Raw genomic sequence first — 20,913 nt, 5'->3', positions numbered from 1 at the left:
TCGCGCAGTAAACAAACAAACAAAACAAACAGTAGGCTATTTCCGTCATACGCTGACCCTGGCGTTGACATTGTGACATGGGGAAAGGGGCAATGTGAGACAAATCTGTTTGATGTATGAAGTGGCTAATGATCAGTTGCGTAACTATAGTTTTTGGGAATTTTAATCAATTTTATTATGACAGCAACATCAGAATATTTGGGGGGGACTGCACCCCAGGGTGCCGCGTCACCCCAGTTGAGAAACACTGGATTAAACAGGTTTTTAAAGTGTAATATAACTGTCCATTCATTCTAACCAGCAGACAGGCACACAATTCTGCAGGTGTGCAGTTAAAGGTTGGGTGCAGATGTGAAGGGGATATGAATGGTGTGTGTGTGTGTGTGTGTGTGTGTGTGTGTGTGTGTGTGTGTGTGTGTGTGTGTGTGTGTGTGTGTGTGTGTGTGTGTGTGTGTGTGTGCGTGTGTGCGTGTGTGTGTGTGTGGATGTGTGTGTGTTTACTCCCTCTTCATGCCCCGGCCCATGAGGCAGGCGAACACGGTCATCACCATCTTAGGCGTCACCTCCACCAGATCCTCAGGCAGGGCATAGACACGAGTCCCGATCTTCCTCGCCATGGAAATGGCGTACCTGAGGTCAGAGAGGTCAGGGTCAGGGTCCACTCAACATTAGAAGCATCTGTAGCTGAAAACATTGTGGAGACATGAGAAGGTATAGTATAAGGCTCAGCTCTGCTGCCACCTAGGGTGTGTAATGTGTACTGTATGTATCTTATGGTTGTATTGACTGCCAGTGTGTATTGTATGCCAATCTATAATAATAATAATAATAATAATAATAATAATAATAATAATAATAATAATAATAATAATAATAAAGTAAATGAAGCATTAAAACAATAACAAATAAATGTGGCAAGGACAAGTAAATACACCAGCATAGATGAAAAATAAAACAAATTAGTAGAAATAAATGTAATAAGATAATGTGTTCAGTGATCATTTCATAGCAAGCCTAAGGTTACACTGCCAGGTAACAACTCCTGGAGAAAGGAACCAATTGAAACAATTGTATTGACCTGAACGTAGACCCCCCTGGGCACAGTGGCGAGGAAAAACTCCCTAGTAGGAAGAAACCTTAAGAGGAACCAGGCTCCTCGGGCTGGTGGGCTGAAACTATGCTTTTCTGTCTTTTTGCAAAGCTAAAAATGGGTTAGCTAAAAGCCTTCCAGTAAAGGTATGTTTTAAGCTTTTTAGAAATGTCCACAGAGCCTGCCTGTTTGATATACATGGGCAGGGCGTTCCAGTTCCACAACCCTGGTGCATAATGCATAGAAGCAGCTTCCCCGCTTTGTTTGTGGGAGTACTTTTGGCACAATTAAAAGACCAGCATTGGAGGACCTAAGGGCTTTTTGTGGTTGATAGGATATTAAAAAGGTCGGAGATGTATGAAGGTGCCATCCCATTAAGAGCTTTGTAGGTAATGAAAAGGATCTTAAAATCAATTCTAAAAGAAACAGGGAGCCAAGCTAAAACAGGAGTGATGTGCTCTGTCTTCTTGGTCTGAGTTACAAGTCTAGTGGCAGAATTCTTTAGGAGTTCTAATTTCTTTATAGACATTTTTGGGAGACCAGTAAAAAGTGCACTGCAGTAGTCTAATCTACTAGTGATAAAATAATGAATTAGTTTCTCAGCATCCTGTTGTGTTAAAAAAGGCTGTCTCTCTTTGATTTTGGTTCAAATAAAAGTATCCCTGTTTTATCCTCATTCAGCTTTTAAAAAATCTGTAGATTATCTATCACTTATCTACTGATTTATGGAGCCAAACAGACACTCTGGGAGAAAAGGCTGTCTGTGTTTGTTGGCTCGACAGGAATGTAATGTTGGGTATCATCTGCGTAGCTGTGGAAATTGACATTATGTTGACCTATGATGTTACCTAATGGAAGCATATACAGGGAAAGTATATGGCTGTATTGTAATTGTATATATGACTCTGCTACCATATACATCTATACCTACAGAAAACACCTATGTCTATCCCTGAGCTCCACCCACACCTTCCAGCCCTCTCCCCGGCTTCACACTAACTTGGCATTGTCCAGTTTGTCCTCGTCAGAGAGACTTCCTGTCTTGACCAGGTCGTAGGTCACGCTGCCCGGCTGGATGGAGTCAATTAGGTCCAGGACCGGGAGACTGGTGCCGATCTCTCGATCCTAAAACCACACACACACATACCAAATGAATATGTGAAAACACACACACACACACACACACACACACAAAGTTTATTTTCGACCCCTCCGGTCTAAACACTAAACATACACACGTTTACAAAGTACCAACACTATGCAGAGTGATGGTGAAAAGCTATCCAGTGATATTGGAGGACTTCATCCAGTAGAAGTGGTTCTACTGCAGAGAATAGGGATGACTGACCTTAAAGCTGGAGATCTTGGAGGTCTTCCCTGCCGCTGCCAGAGTCTTATTCACCCAGTTGATGATCAGATGGTCATCTGCCGCCTCTCCGTCCCCCAAATCCTCCAGAACGTTCAGAGTGTATCTGAGGATTAGGTCAGCGATTAGTGAGGCGTTCCACATCCCCCCATCCACTCCACAGTCCATTCCTCCCACCCTCTTCTCACAAGCACTCCATCCTTCCACCCTCTGTCTGTTGCTCCATATCTCCATACCTCCATCCCTCCTCTCTCTCTCTCCTCTCCCCCATCCCTCCTACCTCCTCATGAGTTGCCACACCAGGGCCAGGGTGAGGGTGGGGTTGCCGTCGTTGAGGTCCTGCCCTCCGATGCCGACCAGAGAGAACCCAGCTTGTGTTTTACCCAGCTCCACTGCATAGTTACAGTTCTCCAGCTACACGTTACACACACAGAAACACGGGACAGTGGTGAGGCAAGTGTGTGTGTGGATACAGAGATGCATATGTGTGTGTGTGTGTGTGTGTGTGTCTCACCTTCTTCATGTTGGTTCCTATCTTGGGGTATGGTGGCCGGTTGACCTTGTTGTTCCAGTCGACAGGAATCTTGATCCTTTCATAGAGCTGCAGGATAACCAGAGCATCCAGCAGATCCCTGACGCACACACACACACACACACACACACACGTCAAAAAACAATACCCCCTAATCAGTGGTTACCATAGCTACGCTACCTTGACATTAGTTGACAAAGTAACATTTCAATAACCAGTATTAGTGTAACCATAGTTACCCATAGATGTGGTTAACGTGAGGGTTGACTCCGAGGGAATTCATCCAGTTCCGGAAAGTTCTCTCCTCTCTCGTCTCACCTGAGGAGTGGAAAGAGACATGGGTGAGACACGGGGGAGATGAGGGGAGACGTGTTGGGGAGAAAAGGGGTGAGGATTGTGAGGTACGTATGGATGAAACGGGGGAAGTCAGAGATTTAAACCCATGAAAGGGAATATTGGTATTTCAAAATCTCGTTTTTTAAGAGAGACCTGGTCCAAATGTAGCTGTTTAACACACTGTAGTACCATGGGTAGCCGGCAGAGGGGGACTACGAGCATGACTCAACATGACTCCTGCTTGGAATGACGTAGAATACATCCTTCAGATCCTCCCTTCCTTCACTCATGTTTAAGTGATTGGGTCAGAAGCCCACCCACCTTCTAGTCGACCCCAGTCCAGGTCCTCGTTCTCAGGCTTGGTCAGGGACGGGTACTTGTTGAACAGGTTGGCCACGAAGGCCAGGTTGAGTTTGGAGTTGCCACTGACCACGTCGGCTGGAGTGACGAACTGCCGGCAACCCAACCTGTCTGCCTCACATAACATACGCTCTGCTCTCCTCAGGTCATCTTTCTCCTGTAGATACACACACACACACACATACAACACACACACAACACACACACACACACACACACACACACACACACACACACACACGGAACATGAGAAAGGCTCGCTCACACACACACAGTGAATAATCTAGATCCCCAGTAAAACATTACAGTGCAAATAACAGAATATTCCAGAGGGCATACAGATGTCTGTTCTTACAATCATGGGAAGTACCATTACCTCCTCCACACAGACAAGCCACACAGCTGACACAGAGCAATACGTTGCCAGCTGTTTTGTGTTTTCCTTGGCCGTAGAATTTGCAGGAAATGCACAGTCAGCCTGAATACCCATGTCTACGACTGCCAAATATGGCAAGCTTTGACACAAACGTTTTACAGGGGGGCACTGGGCACTGGGCACAGACACACAAACACGGACACGGACACACACACGTCAGCCAAGGCTTCCGGATACAGATCATGTCTATAATTAGCCATCGGAGGTGATTGAGGCTTTTCCTCAGTAGCACAATGACCCATAGAGAAGTTCCCCCTCAGGAACAAGCCCACATCCTGCTTTAGCATAGTAGCGGACACTAGTAGCGCTCTGAACAGCAGAACTGAGAGACTGCTCTCCCGTATTCCTGCCCTCAAACACTCAGTTCAGTCTATATCAGGCTTAAGATCTATAGCTCGATGAAAGAGACTACATTCAGATGAGAAAAGACAGTTCAAGTTTTAACCCGAAAATGCTGAACATGAACCTGAGCCGACAGCAGAATGAATGTGACCTTACATAAGCCAATCACAAGGCCCAGATAGACAACCTGGGGGTCAGAGGTTAGGGGAAGGACTCTGTCACACCCTCCCACATTCCAATATGCTTGTTTGTTCGTTAAACAACATTCAAACACGTCTGTTGTGAACAGAGGAAATACCATGAACAACCCTGGCTATACAACCCCTACTACAGTATACATATATACTGTATACACCACATATGGTGAGAACCCAGAGACTATCCTCACTACCCTATCGTGAGCTTAGAATTATAAGGTTCTATCTCCGTTTAGGGTAGTTCAGAGATATTGAGCATCAAAGTTTGTACATTCCATTATGTTTTATGAGATGGAACCTTTGTATTTTATTAATTACTAACTAAAAAATGTCAACATTTTAAAAATAACACCACACAGGCATTAATAAACACCTAATGGATCAGATTATGTAAAAAAAAAATTTGACCCAAAATTATACCTTATAATTCTAACGTCACGCTATGCCACTGCTCTCGGTCCCTAACCCAGGGCACTGAGGATGGATTAACTCAATATCAAAAACAGCAGCACCCCACCACTGCTTATCTGGCCTGCGGAGGGAGGCGAGGTCAGAGTTAGATGTAGCAACACATACCTCAGATAGCAGCTGGAATACTTAATGGGAAACACATGAACAACCTGTTTTGGATAAAAGTACTCAACATACTGGCTGTGTTCGTAAATTCGCTCTGGAAATCTGATCAGCACTCATGGAATGCTTCTTGTATTGCCCTTTATGACGTTGAACCCAGTGTGCGCTCCGGCGAATTTACGAACGCAGCCAATGTCTATATCAAAAACAATGTGTTATTTGTGCTACATCTGCTGAAGACTGGTTAAGGCAGGGCTGACAGCTCCTTAGGCAGTCAGCCCCTGAGGTAGACATCTAATAATGCAGTGTCCACAAGCACTTATGGAAGAGCCCCCAGCCCCTAAGGAAGAGCCCCCAGCCCTATGGAAGAGCCCCCAGCCCCTATAGAAGAGCCCCCAGCCCCTATGGAAGAGCCCCCAGCCCCTAAGGAAGAGCCCCCAGCCCCTAAGGAAGAGCCCAACACTGGTTGAATGAGGAAGTAATTTGCATGCAGCTGGGCACTTAGGGCCATTACAGCATCAATGCAGCACACTAAATCACCTCCTCTCCTCCAGACACACACACACACACACACACACACACACACACACACACACACACACACACACACCACTAGGTTTCTTCGTTTCATCTCCAGCTGAGCGCCACGTGCTCTATAAAAGTGCCCCTTCTCTCTCTCTTTCTCTCAAGTCTTTCCAGGAGGCAAATCCAGATTTGCTGCACCCTGAACACATGCACCGGAACACATGCACTGCTTTCTGATTGGACGAGACACACCGCAAGCGCCCATATCCCAGCCAGTTCAGTTTGTGGGATTGGGTTACGTAATAAAGGAGGAGTTGAAAGTAGAGGCAGCTCTTGTAAAGACACAACACTCTGAAAACACCTGGGAACACTTCAAACCTCCGTTATGAAACACTTTAACCACAAAGTCCCCAGAAAACGTTTCCTTCACTACAAATATTGGACCAGCTGTCTTCGATGCCTTAGAGTCAACACCTTCTGAAGTCAGTGATTAACCATGTGATCAATGTACACTGAAGCAGGCCATGTTGATCATAAAGAGGTGTGGCACAGTATACATCACCGATACAGTACATACACTCACTGAACACTTTATTAGGAACACTATACTAATACTGGGTAGGGACTCCCTTTCAAAACAGCCTCAATTCTTCGTGGCATTGATTTCACAAGATGTTGGAAACATTCCTTTGAGACTTTGGTCCATGATGACATGATAGCCAAAGGTGTTCTATTAGATTCAGATCCGGTGACTGGGAAGACCACGAAAATCATAGTCATGTTCATGAAACCAGTTTGAGACGACTTTTACTTTGTGACATGGTGCGTTATCATGCTGGATGTAGCCATTAGAAGATGGGTACAATGTGGCCATGAAGGGATGCCCATGGTCAGCAACAATACTCAAATAGACTGTGGCATCCAAGCGATGATTGATTGGTATTAACAGGCCGAAAGTGTGCTAAGAAAACATTCCCCACACCATTACACCACCTGAATGAATGAGGTGTACAGGCGTTCCTAATAAAGGGCTCAGGGAGTGTATCATCCATCATTTTACTGTACATAAGACACCGCAACTGTACATAGCTCATAACTGTATATTCCTCTAAACTACTGTACCTATCACTATCATTGTCATGTTTTTATATCAGGTTTTTATAGCACTATTTGCACTTCTGCTTAGATGCTGAACTGCATTTCGTTGTCTGGTACTTGGTTCGTTGTCTGTACTCTGCAATGACAATAAAGTTGAATCTAATCTAATCTAATCTAATCTAATCTAATCCAATCTTCCATAGAGGAAGTGATGGAATGGTTGCTGTGTGGTCACTAGGGGATACATTTCACTCGTAAACAAAAAAACATCTGAATCCGACAGAGCTTGAATGAGTACATTTGAGTGCCTGTGGAAACCGATACAGAACAGTTGGGAGTTGGGAAATGTTCTTCCCTTATCGACCGCATGGCAAACAGAACTGTATATCACTTGTGGTGATATGTCATGAAATATTTAAAGGGGAACTCACGCTCAAGCCGGACATGTTGATCTCAATGCGCTGCTCGTCCTCTTTGCTCCCGTCAGGAGCCACCTGGTTGAGCAGGTGGAAGTAGGCCCTTGAGTCCTGCAGAGAGAAACACGGTGACCCGTTCAGAACCACAACATCACTCCTCCAGAAGAAACAACAGTGTTCGTTTCCCATCGTGAAAGTGGATGGACATTATTATGGACACATACTGTACACACAACATCAGCACAAGACTACACAGACCCTCACAAACATGCAGCAGGTACCTTGACTGAGTTTGAGAAGTCTGCTACCTGAAGCATGGGAAGACAAAGACAGAGAGGGAGGAAGGGAGAGAGAGAGAGAGTGAGAGAGACAGAGAGAGATGAAGTGGAAGAGAGGCAGCGACAGAGAGAGAGAGAGAAAAACAGACGGGGACAAAGAGAGGCAAACGGACAATAACATGGACAGACAGACAGACAAAGAGACAGACCGACAGACATACAGACAAAGAGACAGTGTTTAGTGAGTTATTACAGATGAAGCTCAGCGGGTTGAACCAGGAGGACAGGATAGAGAATAGAGGACCTGGAGAACTCATCCTGACGCACACCATATTCTCATAAAACATCTCATCCATCACTTTTGTCTTCTCTTCCCATCCCATCCCCTCCACTCCCCTCCCCTCATCCTCCCATCCTATCCACCCTCCCACCCTGACTCAGGCCACTCTCAGTGAGAGCTTCTATAAATAACTGCAGAACGGACAGATCGATATAATGAGTAAGAGAGGGGTGAAGCATGGGGGGGGGGGGTGGAGGGATGGAGGGAAAAAGACAGTCAAGGGTAGGGCAGTGAAACTGAATAAGTAAATCTAATCCTTGAGTCGTTGACAGAATACAAAAGAACCAGGGGTAAACAGTCATTAGCCATGTAACATACTGAGTTAAACTGTACATCGACTGGGTAAGACACTGACCATGTAATATACCATCTTTTACACTACAGGACCGACCCAGACTGTACTGTGCTGGCCGGGTTGTTTTCTTCTCACAATGTCCTTTCCAACACTGTTCTGGAGACTGTAGTGGACCCAGGCTAGCATGGCAGTGTTCATTTTGGTATTTTACAGTCTTAGTCTTTAGACGAAGATGCACATTCGTTTTAGTCACATTTAGTCATTTCTATCCTTCTTAGTTTCAGTCTAGTTTTAGGGTCATCGACGGAAACTCGACAAAATGTTTTGGAGTTTTCGCAGATTAAAACGACACTAAAATGTTTTCAGTTATGCTAACTAAAACTAGACTCTGTGCTAACACTGTGCGCGGTACAGTTTGGATTGGCTCAGCACAATAGTGTGAATAGGGTATGAGAGATACATACAGAGCTAATAGAGGTTTATGTTAGGGATTAAGGATCAGGGGTCACTGACCTTGATGTCCGAGCTGAGATTGTTGATCTTGCTTAATCCAGCGTTCTCCAGGTGGAAGTTAGCCCAGCGTAGCAGGAGCTCCTCTGGAGACAGCTTCATCAGGTCCTCCAGGGACTCTCCATCACGCAGCAACGCAGCCAGAGCTACACACACACACACACACACACACACACACACACACACACACACGCACGCACACACACACACACACACACACACACACACACACACACATTAACACAACCCGTTATCACTTAATCCATAACTAATCCTTGACCTCTGTGTGTGTGTGTGTGTGTGTGTGTGTGTGTGTGTACCTTCGTTCTTGCTGAGCTCTATATCAGCGAACAGGCCTATCTTGATGATCTGCCACAGTAGACCCAGCACCAGATGGGGTTTCCCCTCTGTCAGGTCAAAGGCCCCAATGTTCACCACGTGACAGCCAATCGCAGAAGCCGAATTCAGAGCCAGGTTCAGATTCTCCTGTCGGTGGAAAAAAAAGAAAAGAATGTGTGAACTCTGACCTATCTGTATGTTTACCAATCCTAACACACCTCTATAGTAGCCTCTGACCCTAACCCACCTGTATGGTGACCTCTGAACCTAACTAACCCACCTGTATGGTGAACCGTGTCAGTTTCTTCTTGTTTATCGTTCTCTCGTCGATCGTATCAGGAACCGACAGGTTGATCATTTTACTGAAAAAGAACAGACGGAAAAGATAAGGGTCACCCTAGTACACAGTGGTTCAGTATCATGGGTGAGCTTCAAGAGCATGGTTATAGTCACTAATATTGTGGTTCACTAGTATGACTATGTTTCAGGAGTATGCTTGTGGCTCTGTAGTGTGGTTGTGGTTCACTAGTATGGTTGCGGTTCAAAAGTCATAGCTCAGAAAGTAATATGGCAACTGTTCAGTGGAACGGTTGAGCTTCAGTAGCTGAGGTTGAGGTCTCACCACAGCACGATGCCATCCCCTACTGCAGTGAACAGGGACCCAGTGTTGGGGTCCATGGGCAGGACATGTTTACAGTCTGGGTCCTTCTCCAGAGCCGCATTGATCCAGTTAACAAAGGCATAACGCTCCTCCTCTAAAACATAAGATGTAGATTTAGACACACACAAGACAAAAACACACAAGCACACACAAAACACACACACATACTACTAAACTCATACGCACGCACACACACATGCACACTCACACACACAAACCTGAGAAGGAGTGCTGAGTTCCCTCACTCGACAGCTCACTGGTGCCTCCGATGGCCAGGATGCCTTCCTTCCTGTTGATGGCTTTCCGGAAGCTCTTAGCGATATCAGTATTCTTCAGCTCTGAACAGATCTGACACAGAACAGTGTTTGTGGTCAGTTTATAAATGCGGTCCAAGCAGTGTGTGTGTGTGTGTGTGTGTGTGTGGTTTAAGTAATATCATGTGGTATGTGTTTTTGAGGACTGTGTATTCATGGTTGGTGGATGCCCGCCAATCCCTAGGTCACATGACTTTTGAGAAACAACAAGCAGATGAATCCAACTGACAACCTTCAGATTGTTAACCAATAACCAAGAGCCCGTAAATCCCCTAACCCACTTCCTTATGGTCACCCAACCAGTAGGGAGGCCGCTGAATAAGGTCTACGTAATGTTACCGGACCATTTAACGTTTCTTTACAGCTTGCATAACGCTAGTGCTCACTCACCCTCCGTAGTGATCACTTACACCAAGTAGTGGTCATCCCACACCCTTTGTAACAGCCACTTAGCCTACTGTATATAGTGACCACTTGTGCTTGTGACCTCTCACCCCAGCCCCCTACATGGCGACCACTCACCGAGATGAACTCATCAAAGCTGATCTGGTTGTCTTTGTTGCGGTCCAGTTTCTGGACGATCTCTCGGATTTTGTATCCCGGCAACGCTAGGTTGGCCTCTTTGAACAGGTCAGTCAGCTCAGAGTCACAGATGAACCCATTACTGTTCAAATCTGAAGAGAGAGAGAGAGATGGAGATAGAGGGTTATTATTATTATTTATTATTTTTATTTTTTTGTTCTTTTTCTGAGTGGGGCAGTCCCACTCATATTTTTCATTTTATTGGACAGATTCAGTGAAGACAGACAGGAAAGTAGGAGAAGAAGGGAGAGAGGGCATGTCAGCAGGGCATGGGCCGGATTCGAACCCATGCCAACATGGGCATATGTGCACTGTAGACCAGTGTTTCTCAACTAATCAAGTACAAAGCAATTATGGTTTGTACTTGATTAGTTGAATCAGGTGTGCTGGTGGTGGAACAGATCAAATATGTGGAGCGGCTGGGGCGCCCCGAGGAGAGGGTTGAGAAACACTGCTGTAGACCATGGTGCTAGACCACTGGACCACCCCAGGCCACAATAGAGGGTTATTTAACTGTTTATCGTGCCCCAGTGGTGTCTGTCTGTTTGGGATGTACATACAGAGATGGCTACAGTATGGTTTACAGCATTACAGCTTCACTAACTAGGCTAAACCTGTCTTACAGCTTTATTAACTGGGTTACTTTACTACCATGGCCTACAGCTTCAATAAATATGCTACTTTACTACTATGGCTTACAGCTTTACTATAAGACTCTGCTACTGAATCACTTGTATGTTGTAAAGCACTTTGTGCAGTTTAAAAACTGTTACACAAATACATTTGATTGATAATTAGTGAGAAAGAACCTCTGCACTACCCTGCCCTCGGCCCTAACCTCTACCCTAATCCTGCATTCAAATATTTTACACCCATACAGTATATGCCAATAGACACCCAAATACCCCCATATAATATATACCCACATAATCTATACCCACATATACCCACACTTACCAACTTTCCCAAAGGCCTCCCTGAGCTCCTCCAACTCCTCTTTGGATATCTTTGTCGTCATCTTTCTTCCCAGAGAAAACCTGATTCCTCAAATCCAACAGCCGCCCTTTACTCTGTGGAGAAAATCAAAGAGAGAGAAAGAAAAACAGAGACAGAAAGAGCGTGAGAGATAGAGAGTGAGTCACTATCAGACATGTGCTGAATTTTCAATTCTCACAAAGAGCACACTCATTCATTCCCACTGAAGGTAAGATAAGCCATACGGTGCAAATTCCCTATAGCCAATGCTGACACCAATCCAATGCTTGTTAATCTATGAGAGGGAGTGAATGAGGACTGTACAGTTTATGGATAAAGGTAATGAATCGGAATTTATCGCTGGACTCCCTCCATCTTGTCTCCCTTTGATCTCAGAGACAGTTATCCCTCCCACAATGAAGAGGCACACTATGCCCATAAAGGATGAGGCAGCTTTGAGTAAACTGAACTAAAAAGAAAACACGATTGTTTCTACTACTCTGTCATAGAACACACACACACACACACACACACACACACACACACACACACACACACACACACACACACACACACACACACACAGTTTAACAACTAGCAAAATACACTAACTAGATCATTACAATAACTCTAGATCACTAACTCTAGATCACTCCAATAGCCTGGGATCACTCCACTTGATCACTTGATCACTTTAGATCACTGCCCTCCCAGTAAATACACTCGTACTAAGTCTAGACCACTCCTCTAAACTCTACTCTACCTACCTCCACTAACCTTACTGTTGCCTGCTCTATATCCACAGTCCCAGCCCGCCTGCCGTGCAGTTGGAAGAGATCTCAGGTTGCAACACTAAACAACGGATCACCTGTGAAACCAGTCCCACAGAGGAGGGGCCAGAGACCCACACAGCACAACAGAAACAACCCCTGAGCAAAAACACATTAAAATGCCATGTCCTTATCAGATGTTCTCAATTTCAGCCCAATGAAATACGAGGGCGTGTGACTGCATGTGCTGAGAGCAAGAGAAAGGTGTCCATGTTAACTCTCTCATGAATAAGAGCAGAGTCTGGCAGAAAGGGGAAGTGCTGTAGTGTGAGTCTCCAACTCCTGGTCCTGGAGAGTTACTGGGTTACGTGCAGCAGGAGAGGCTGGTAGAAAGAAGGAGGACGGGCCTCATTGTAATGCATAGAATGGAATAGGGAATGGTAGAATGGAATGCTGCATGCGTGCTTGATCCCATTCCATTGATTATAATGAGCCCGTCCTCCGATTTCTACCTCCACTAACCTCCCCTGGTGTGCGGGGGGAGGTTTTGTGTGCAGGTTTTGGTTCTAGCCCAGCATTAACAAACACACACCTGAATCATCTTAACATTGTCAAGCTGGACTGTGATACTCCATTAGGTCTAAGAGACCTGACTCAAGTCAGCCAGTGTGAGGACACCCAACCAGGGTCGGGGAGGGCGGTTGTTGTAGTCTATAGTGAGGAATGTGGCCTTGCTGCAACTGATAGTGAGTCAGTGTTCCATGAGTAACACTAGAAGCAACATAATCCCTTCGAGACACACAGCCCTACACTAAGCCACCGTCCCACTGACCCACACACCCGGCTGCGACATCACAACCATCCGTCAAACGCTTCTCGCAGCCTTAATACATACACTTGATGACTATAATCAAACATGTACTAACTGTGAAATCTGGAGTTGTAGGGACTCTTAATCCGAAGAGAAGTAGTGAGTAGTAGATTGAATGACCGGTCGAACTGCGGTAATGTACCCTAAACATACCCTTATTGTGTGTGTGTGTGTGTGTGTGTGTGTGTGTGTGTGTGTGTGTGTGTGTGTAATATCTGTGATCTGTCCCAAATGAATGAATCATTACAAAACAAACATGGGGGCAGTTTTAGAAACTGCTGAAGGTGGTCTGAGGCGTCAGCATATCCTCCTCCCACAGTGCCTATCCAGGAGGAGGCCTCTGTTTGTCCCTGTCGGATTCTGCAGACTCATCTGAGTTCAGACCACAGTCTCCTCAGCAACGCAGCAAGTCCTGCACCTCCATATTAAAGCACTTAATATTATATTGCATTGGGGGAACTCTATATCATATGCCTAGAATGTTAAGTTGCTGTACCACCTCTACACACCCCCCATCACCTCTCTCCCAGATGGGCTGGGTGGCAGTCTACCTGTCGTAGCATCGTCAGTCCCCCAGAGGGCACTCACACACACACTGGCCACACCCCTGCACCCCTGGGGGTGAGAGTGCTAAGGGGACAAGGGACAGAATACTAAGGACATAATGAATGATGGCCTGTCACACACTCCCACTCCCACACTCACACTCACACTCACACTCACACTCACACTCACACTCACACTCACACTCACACTCACACTCACACTCACACTCATACTCATACTCATACTCATACTCATACTCATACTCATACTCATACTCATACTCATACTCATACTCACACTCACACTCACACTCACACTCACACACACACACACACACAGTCAATGACATTCCTTTCAGGTTGTTCTCTCCAGCTGTTGCCAAAGAGCTCATTCGCTTCAAACTACTGCAACTATCCTTTCCCCTTTGTCGACAACTACACCTACTAACCCTCCTTCCCTCTACCTGACTCCTAAGTCCTCCCTTCTACCTCAATCTTCTACGTCCCTCCTCTCCTCTCAATGAGCAGTGGCATCCGTCTATGTAACTAAAACCAATCGGATAACTCCAGCAGAGAAACCGAATCTGGTTAATTAAGAGAGAGCTTCTTTAGAAGCTTTCTTTAGAACAGACTTCCCGCTTGTTTATCTGATCACTATTGCACATCCGCTGCACAGGCGACTGTGTTTCAGTTTAGTGCCTCCAGGTTTTTAAACTAGAACATCAGTAGGCTGTTTTCACTTATCTTTATGTGTAGAGAAAATAATAGACAATGAAGTACTGTAGGGATGAAAACAAAACAGACATAGAAGAAAGGCTAGAGTAGGTCCCTAGGCTACTGCCACTTGCTTTCGGGCATCATTCAAACCACTGTGGGAACAGTAAAACACAGTAGTAAAGGCATTATTTGTTGCATACAAATGTCACGAGTGAGTCTCATCCTCTCATGGGGCAATAAGTAACGGCCTCTCTATAGGCCAAGCATAAAAGGCAAAGCCACCGTACTTCTATAACCTTAAATCATCTCTGGCATTAAGACAATCAATAATTATATAGGACTACCTAGACGCAGGGCTGATGATCTGATCATTTTGATTTAGATAGATCATTGGGGGATAATAACCATTTCTAGTTGATGTTGGATATCATATCTCTAGGTTCTGGCATGAACCACGGCTGCTCCGCATGGTAGAAATCTGCAGACGATACGTCATTCATTCCCCACATTGTCTGTCACTAACCACGCTCTGTCCCGGGGTACGCGTACGGGGAGGTAACACTAAAAACGCTCTACTGTTCTACTGAACATTTCCCGGAAAGTTTCATCTCTGCCCTTTATTGGGAAAACAAACGTGATAAACAGACAACACAATTTCCCTGCGAAAATCTAAACAGACCAGGAATATTGGGAAGTGTGGTGGCAACAGGGAAATAGAAGGTGTCCCAAGATATGTTTGAACACACTCAGTATACATACACAAAAAAATATACATTTAGACAAAAGCAAAACGACGCAAACTGGACAGTCGCAAAATGCATGACACTGGCAAAGAACTGGTTACGGGCGAGGTGGTGATTCTTATCTTTTTACCTCACTTCCAGGGGAACACTTCTTTCCACATCCAGTGGAGTGAGGAGCTATGTTAGGACCAATCTGATCTAAATACTAGGTTACACCTATAAAACAAACACCGACGTGTAGCGATAAATTTCGCTGTTATCAACGTCTTCTCACAGTCATTTTTCCTCCCAATGAGCTCAGCATGGTTGCGTTTTGAAGAGTATTCATACATAGGAGAGAATATCACAGGTAGCTATTTCACTTACTTGTATCAACCCCGCTGGCGTCCTAATGCCTCACACGGCCGATCCCCTCCTCAGGCGAGAGAGGCGCACTGATACTCCGCCCTGTCCCGTTCCACTGGTCCGCCCTCGCCCCGTGGGTGAGTTTTCTGCGCAGCCACACAATGCGCACCGTATCAGATCTCATCAGAAGGTGTGAAACCGTGATCAGATCTTGTTCAACATAGCGAGAAGCAAATCAGTAGGATATAACAATCTGATCATTAATATTATTGTTCCGACTGACCACATTAGGCTACTACCCCTGTCTATCAGACCAACACTACACCTGTCCATCAGACCACACCTACACCTGTCTATCAGACCACACCTACACCTGTCTATCAGACCACACTACACCTGTCTATCAGACCAGACCTACACCTGTCTATCAGACCACACCTACACCTGTCTATCAGACCAGACCTACACCTGTCTATCAGACCAACACTACACCTGTCTATCAGACCAACACTACACCTGTCTATCAGACCACACCTACACCTGTCTATCAGACCAACACTACACCTGTCTATCAGACCAACACTACTCACACTGGCTGTGAATCAGACCAAAATACACCACTGGCTGTTGCAGACCTATACTGTAAGCACCCTGTGTTAAATGTCCCCCTATGGCTAATCTCCCTATCACTCCTGCTACACCCTACTGTCTCAGACCAAACGGCAGCAATCTGTCCCTACTGGTCCTCAAAACTGGACCTCATTGGACAGAAAAAGGCTAATGAATTTACCTACAGGTCAATTGTCTTTCTTTTGCAGTTTGGTATCCAAAAACTAAAGTTGTTATGGTTAATAACTACTGTATGGTACGGTTAAAAATCATATGATGTAGAATGCATGCTGTACTTGAACCATACATTTCAGCCCAAACTGGATTAGATCAAACAAGAAGAGAACATCCGGTGGTAATATTTGCACTAGGGTTTAGGGCTAGTATCCTTGTCTAGCGAAGGTAGTCATTCTTGCTCCTTGCCCATGCATGTCAGACAGCTCTGCGGCAGTGAAGAGATGCACCCCCTCATAAAACATGCCTCATACTTGTATCTGTCCATTCTTGTCCAACTGCAAATTCCAGAGCTGTCTTTTACGACAGAACACCGCAAATATTTTTGCAACCTCCCCAACATGACTGCAGTAATGCTAAGAGCTTTGTCTACAAATGTATGTGTAACTTTAGTCAGTGGATAAAGCTTAATATATGATATTTGTCTTCAATATCCACAATATACTTTGGTGTTTGGTGAAAGCCCAGCCTGTGTAATTTGATACTGTGGTAACATTTGAGGAATGTTTTGATGTGATAGTAAGGTTCAGAGCTAAATGGCCTAACAACTTATGCAATAATGTTGACCAGCTGACACACCACTCAACTGTGCGTGTGTGTATGTGTGCATGCATGCATGTGTGTGTGTGTGTGTGTGTGTGTATGCGTGTGTGTGTGTGTGTGTGTGTGTGTGTGCGTGGTGTGTGTGTGTGTGCAGTTGTTCCTCTGGCTTGTAGCAACATGTGTCTCCATTGTTGACTCCCTTCAGTATGCCGCAAATGCCTTTAACACATGTTCCACTGACACATAATAACCCTCCCTGTCTGAGATTTCCTTCCCCAAGTCATCAGCTTGACCTAATATACCCACACAGAGCCTCTGTTCTGTTAGCATTACCAACTGAATGCTTCAGAACAGATGCGCACACCACACACACACACACACACACACACACACACACACACACACACACACACACACACACACACACACACACACACACACACACACAGACTACTCACCGAACACTTTATTTTGAACACTATACTATACTGGGTAGGGCCTCCTTTTGCTCTCAAAACAGCTTCATGGCACTGATTCCACAAGATGTTGGAAACATTCCTTTGAGATTCCGGTCCATGACATGATTGAATCCCGCAATTCCTGCAGATTTATTCTGACACTTTCAAGCTGTGGATCTCCCGTTCACCCATATTTCAAAGGTGTTCTATTGGATTCAGATTCAGTTACTGGGAAGGCCACTGAAGAACACTGAACTCATTGTCATGTTCATGAAACCAGTTTGAGACAACTTTTGCTTTGTGACATGGTGCATTATCATTCTGGAAGTAACCATTAGAAGTACATTGGTACATTGTGGCCATGAAGGGATGCACATGGCTGACAACAATACTCAATAAGGCTGTGGCATTCAAGCGATGATTGATTGGGGCCCAAAGTGTGCCAAGAAAACATTTCCCACACTATGACGCCACCTCCACCAGGTTGGACTGCTGACACAAGGCAGGTTGTGTCCATGGATTCATGCTGTTAGCGCCAAATGTTTGTTTTGGTGAGCCTGTACCCACTACAGCCTCAGCTTTCTGTTCTTGGCTGACAGAAGTGGAACCCGACGTGGCCTTCTGCTGTTGTAGCCCATCCACCTCAAGGTTCAACGCATTGTGCATTCTGAGATGCTCACCACAATTGTACATACAGAGTGGTTATTTGAGTTACCGTAGCCTTTCTGTCTGCTTGAACCAGTCTGACCATTCTCCATTGACCTCTTTCATCAACAACAATCAACATTTCCGTCCACAGAACTGTTACTCACTGGATGTTTCTTCTTTATTGTACAATTCTGAGTAAACTAAATCTCGGAGGAGATCAGCAGTTTTAAATAGTCAAACCAGCCTGTCTGGCACCAGCAATCATGCCACGGTCAAAATCACTGAGATAACATTTTACATTTTTGGCATTTAGCAGACGCCAAGCGACGCCAAGCGACTTACAATCAATACATTTGAATGCTAAGCAAGTGAATCATCAATCCACCAGTCATAGCAGGAAGAGTAATCCATCTCAGGCCCGGGGCCATTGATAGAAGGAAAAACCTTCTTCTATCACCTTCTTCTAAACCCAGTTGTTTTTTTGTTTTGTTTTTTGACACTGGAGAAACAGAGAAACAGGGGGCAATAGAAGTTTTTAGGGACACAGTAGAGGGGAAAAGCGGGTGTCTTCAGGAGACGCAGTGCTGAGGGGCAGAAGATGTCTCAGGAGGAGCAGTTAAGGTGTAGCCTGAAGAGATGGGTCTTCAGTCTACGATGGACAGTGACTCTGCAGTTCTGACTTATCTGACAACAGATAAAATGTTTTCTCTAGTCTGATGGTTGATGGTTGTGAACATTACCTGAAGCTGCTGGCATTTATGCATTGCGCTGCTGCCACACAATTGCCTGATTAGACAATTGCATGAATAAGAAGGTGTACAAGTGCTCAGTGAATGTATTATCTAACTCTTACTCACCTGCATCCTTGGCTTTGAGGGGGTAGGTAAGGACCGTTGACTTACACATTCCAACAGTCCTATCATGATTGCGTAAGAAACTCCCACGTCACCAAATGCACAGAGAAAGGAAGGTGATGTTCTAACCTGAAGGCAGATTCTGTCTCTAAATAGCCATTTCAATTTACATGACATTGTCCTCTAAATACAAATCTGCTGGTAATTCCATCTTGCTCTCTGATTGGTCAGGTAGAATGTGTTTTGCCATAGTGTGTACACACCTGGCCCCTCCTCTCTTGTTTACATAAGTGCCAGAGGCTAGGGGCTGATTTAGGATTCAGGAAGTGTCTCCCCCAGCCTCCACCAGACTCCCCTCAGCATCCTGTCTCCCTACAGTCTCCCCCTGGCCTCACCCCAGCCTCAGACCCAGGGCTTTTACCATTTACATACCATCCCACAGCCAGCAAGAAATATGTAACAGATGTAGCAGCACTGTAAGTGACTATGGAATGGGAATGGGAAGTGTTTCAAGTTTCAAGTTTATTGTTACGTCACATCACACAAGAGTAAGAGAGTAACATTCTTAGGATTCGGTTCCTGACATTGCAGCACAAGACAATAAGGCAATAGGCATAATTATTGACAAGACAAAAAAGAAGTGACAATAGTACAGGACATAAGTGAGGATACAATTAACAGTACAACTAGTAACACATTTTTACAATTATTTTAATTGGCCATCCAAAGACAGTGTTGTGTAGTTGTAATGTTTAGCAGTACTTGTTTGGCCCTGCCTCTCCCACAGGGTGTGTCCTGGCAGTAGCCAGCTTTGTTAGTGTGACAGGCTAGTATGACACAGACACTGCTTACAGAAATCCGATGCGCAGACAGAGCTCAGGAGAGGCTGGTGGAGGTAGGACTCAGATGTGTAGAGCTCAGGGGAGGCTGGTGGAGGTAGGACTCAGATGTGTAGAGCTAAGGGGAGGCTGGTGGAGGTAGGACTCAGATGTGTAGAGCTAAGGGGAGGCTGGTGGAGGTAGGAATCAGATGTGTAGAGCTAAGGGGAGGCTGGTGGAGGTAGGACTCAGATGTGTAGAGCTAAGGGGAGGCTGGTGGAGGTAGGACTCAGATGTGTAGAGCTCAGGGGAGGCTGGTGGAGGTAGGACTCAGATGTGTAGAGCTAAGGGGAGGCTGGTGGAGGTAGGACTCAGATGTGTAGAGCTAAGGGGAGGCTGGTGGAGGTAGGACTCAGATGTGTAGAGCTAAGGGGAGGCTGGTGGAGGTAGGAATCAGATGTGTAGAGCTAAGGGGAGGCTGGTGGAGGTAGGACTCAGATGTGTAGAGCTAAGGGGAGGCTGGTGGAGGTAGGACTCAGATGTGTAGAGCTAAGGGGAGGCTGGTGGAGGTAGGACTCAGATGTGTAGAGTTAAGGGGAGGCTGGTGGAGGTAGGAATCAGATGTGTAGAGCTAAGGGGAGGCTGGTGGAGGTAGGACTCAGATGTGTAGAGCTCAGGGGAGGCTGGTGGAGGTAGGACTCAGATGTGTAGAGCTCAGGGGAGGCTGGTGGAGGTAGGACTCAGATGTGTAGAGCTCAGGGAAGGCTGGTGGAGGTAGGACTCAGATGTGTAGAGCTCAGGGGAGGCTGGTGGAGGTAGGAATCAGATGACGGGCTCATTGTACTGTAATATATGGAATGATATCCGTCCTCATTCCATTCCATGCATTACAATGAACCTGTCCTCCAATTTCTACCTCCACCAGCCTCCCCTTAGCTCTACACATCTGAGTCCTACCTCCACCAGCCTCCCCTGAGCTCTACACATCTGAGTCCTCCTACCTCCACCAGCCTCCCCTTAGCTCTACACATCTGAGTCCTACCTCCACCAGCCTCCCTTGGTAGAGCTGATGGGATCTCCTACTCTGCTTTATTCTACACCAAAGATTTCTATGAGAAACTCAATGTTGAATTTTGGGCTTTGGGCAGAATCTATCCCCTTCTCCCTGAAGTGTGTGTTCGTTCAAGTTTCAA

General features: G+C 45.6%; 1 protein-coding gene across 1 annotated transcript; it reads right to left on the bottom strand.

The window, feature by feature from the left end:
* Nucleotides 1–497: 497 nt before the first annotated feature.
* On the bottom strand, nucleotides 498–15,599 carry LOC308153336 (plastin-3-like; the record flags this gene model as incomplete). The annotated part of the gene is made up of 17 exons (XM_080526442.1): nucleotides 15,578–15,599; nucleotides 11,548–11,660; nucleotides 10,531–10,682; nucleotides 9,913–10,042; nucleotides 9,656–9,788; nucleotides 9,314–9,395; nucleotides 9,015–9,180; nucleotides 8,694–8,840; nucleotides 7,553–7,575; nucleotides 7,287–7,382; nucleotides 3,646–3,841; nucleotides 3,228–3,306; nucleotides 2,971–3,088; nucleotides 2,737–2,870; nucleotides 2,439–2,562; nucleotides 2,091–2,215; nucleotides 498–630 (listed from the first exon to the last, which is right to left on the bottom strand). The coding sequence occupies exons 2-17, from the start codon at nucleotides 11,606–11,608 to the stop codon at nucleotides 498–500; spliced, it is 1,899 nt and encodes a 632-aa protein (XP_080382568.1). The 5' UTR covers nucleotides 11,609–11,660; nucleotides 15,578–15,599.
* Nucleotides 15,600–20,913: the final 5,314 nt, after the last annotated feature.

This window comes from Nansenia antarctica (genome assembly GCF_963989245.1).
Source record: "Nansenia antarctica genome assembly, chromosome: 3".
NCBI lineage: Eukaryota > Metazoa > Chordata > Actinopteri > Argentiniformes > Microstomatidae > Nansenia > Nansenia antarctica.
This window is presented reverse-complemented; position numbering and strand designations above follow the sequence as displayed.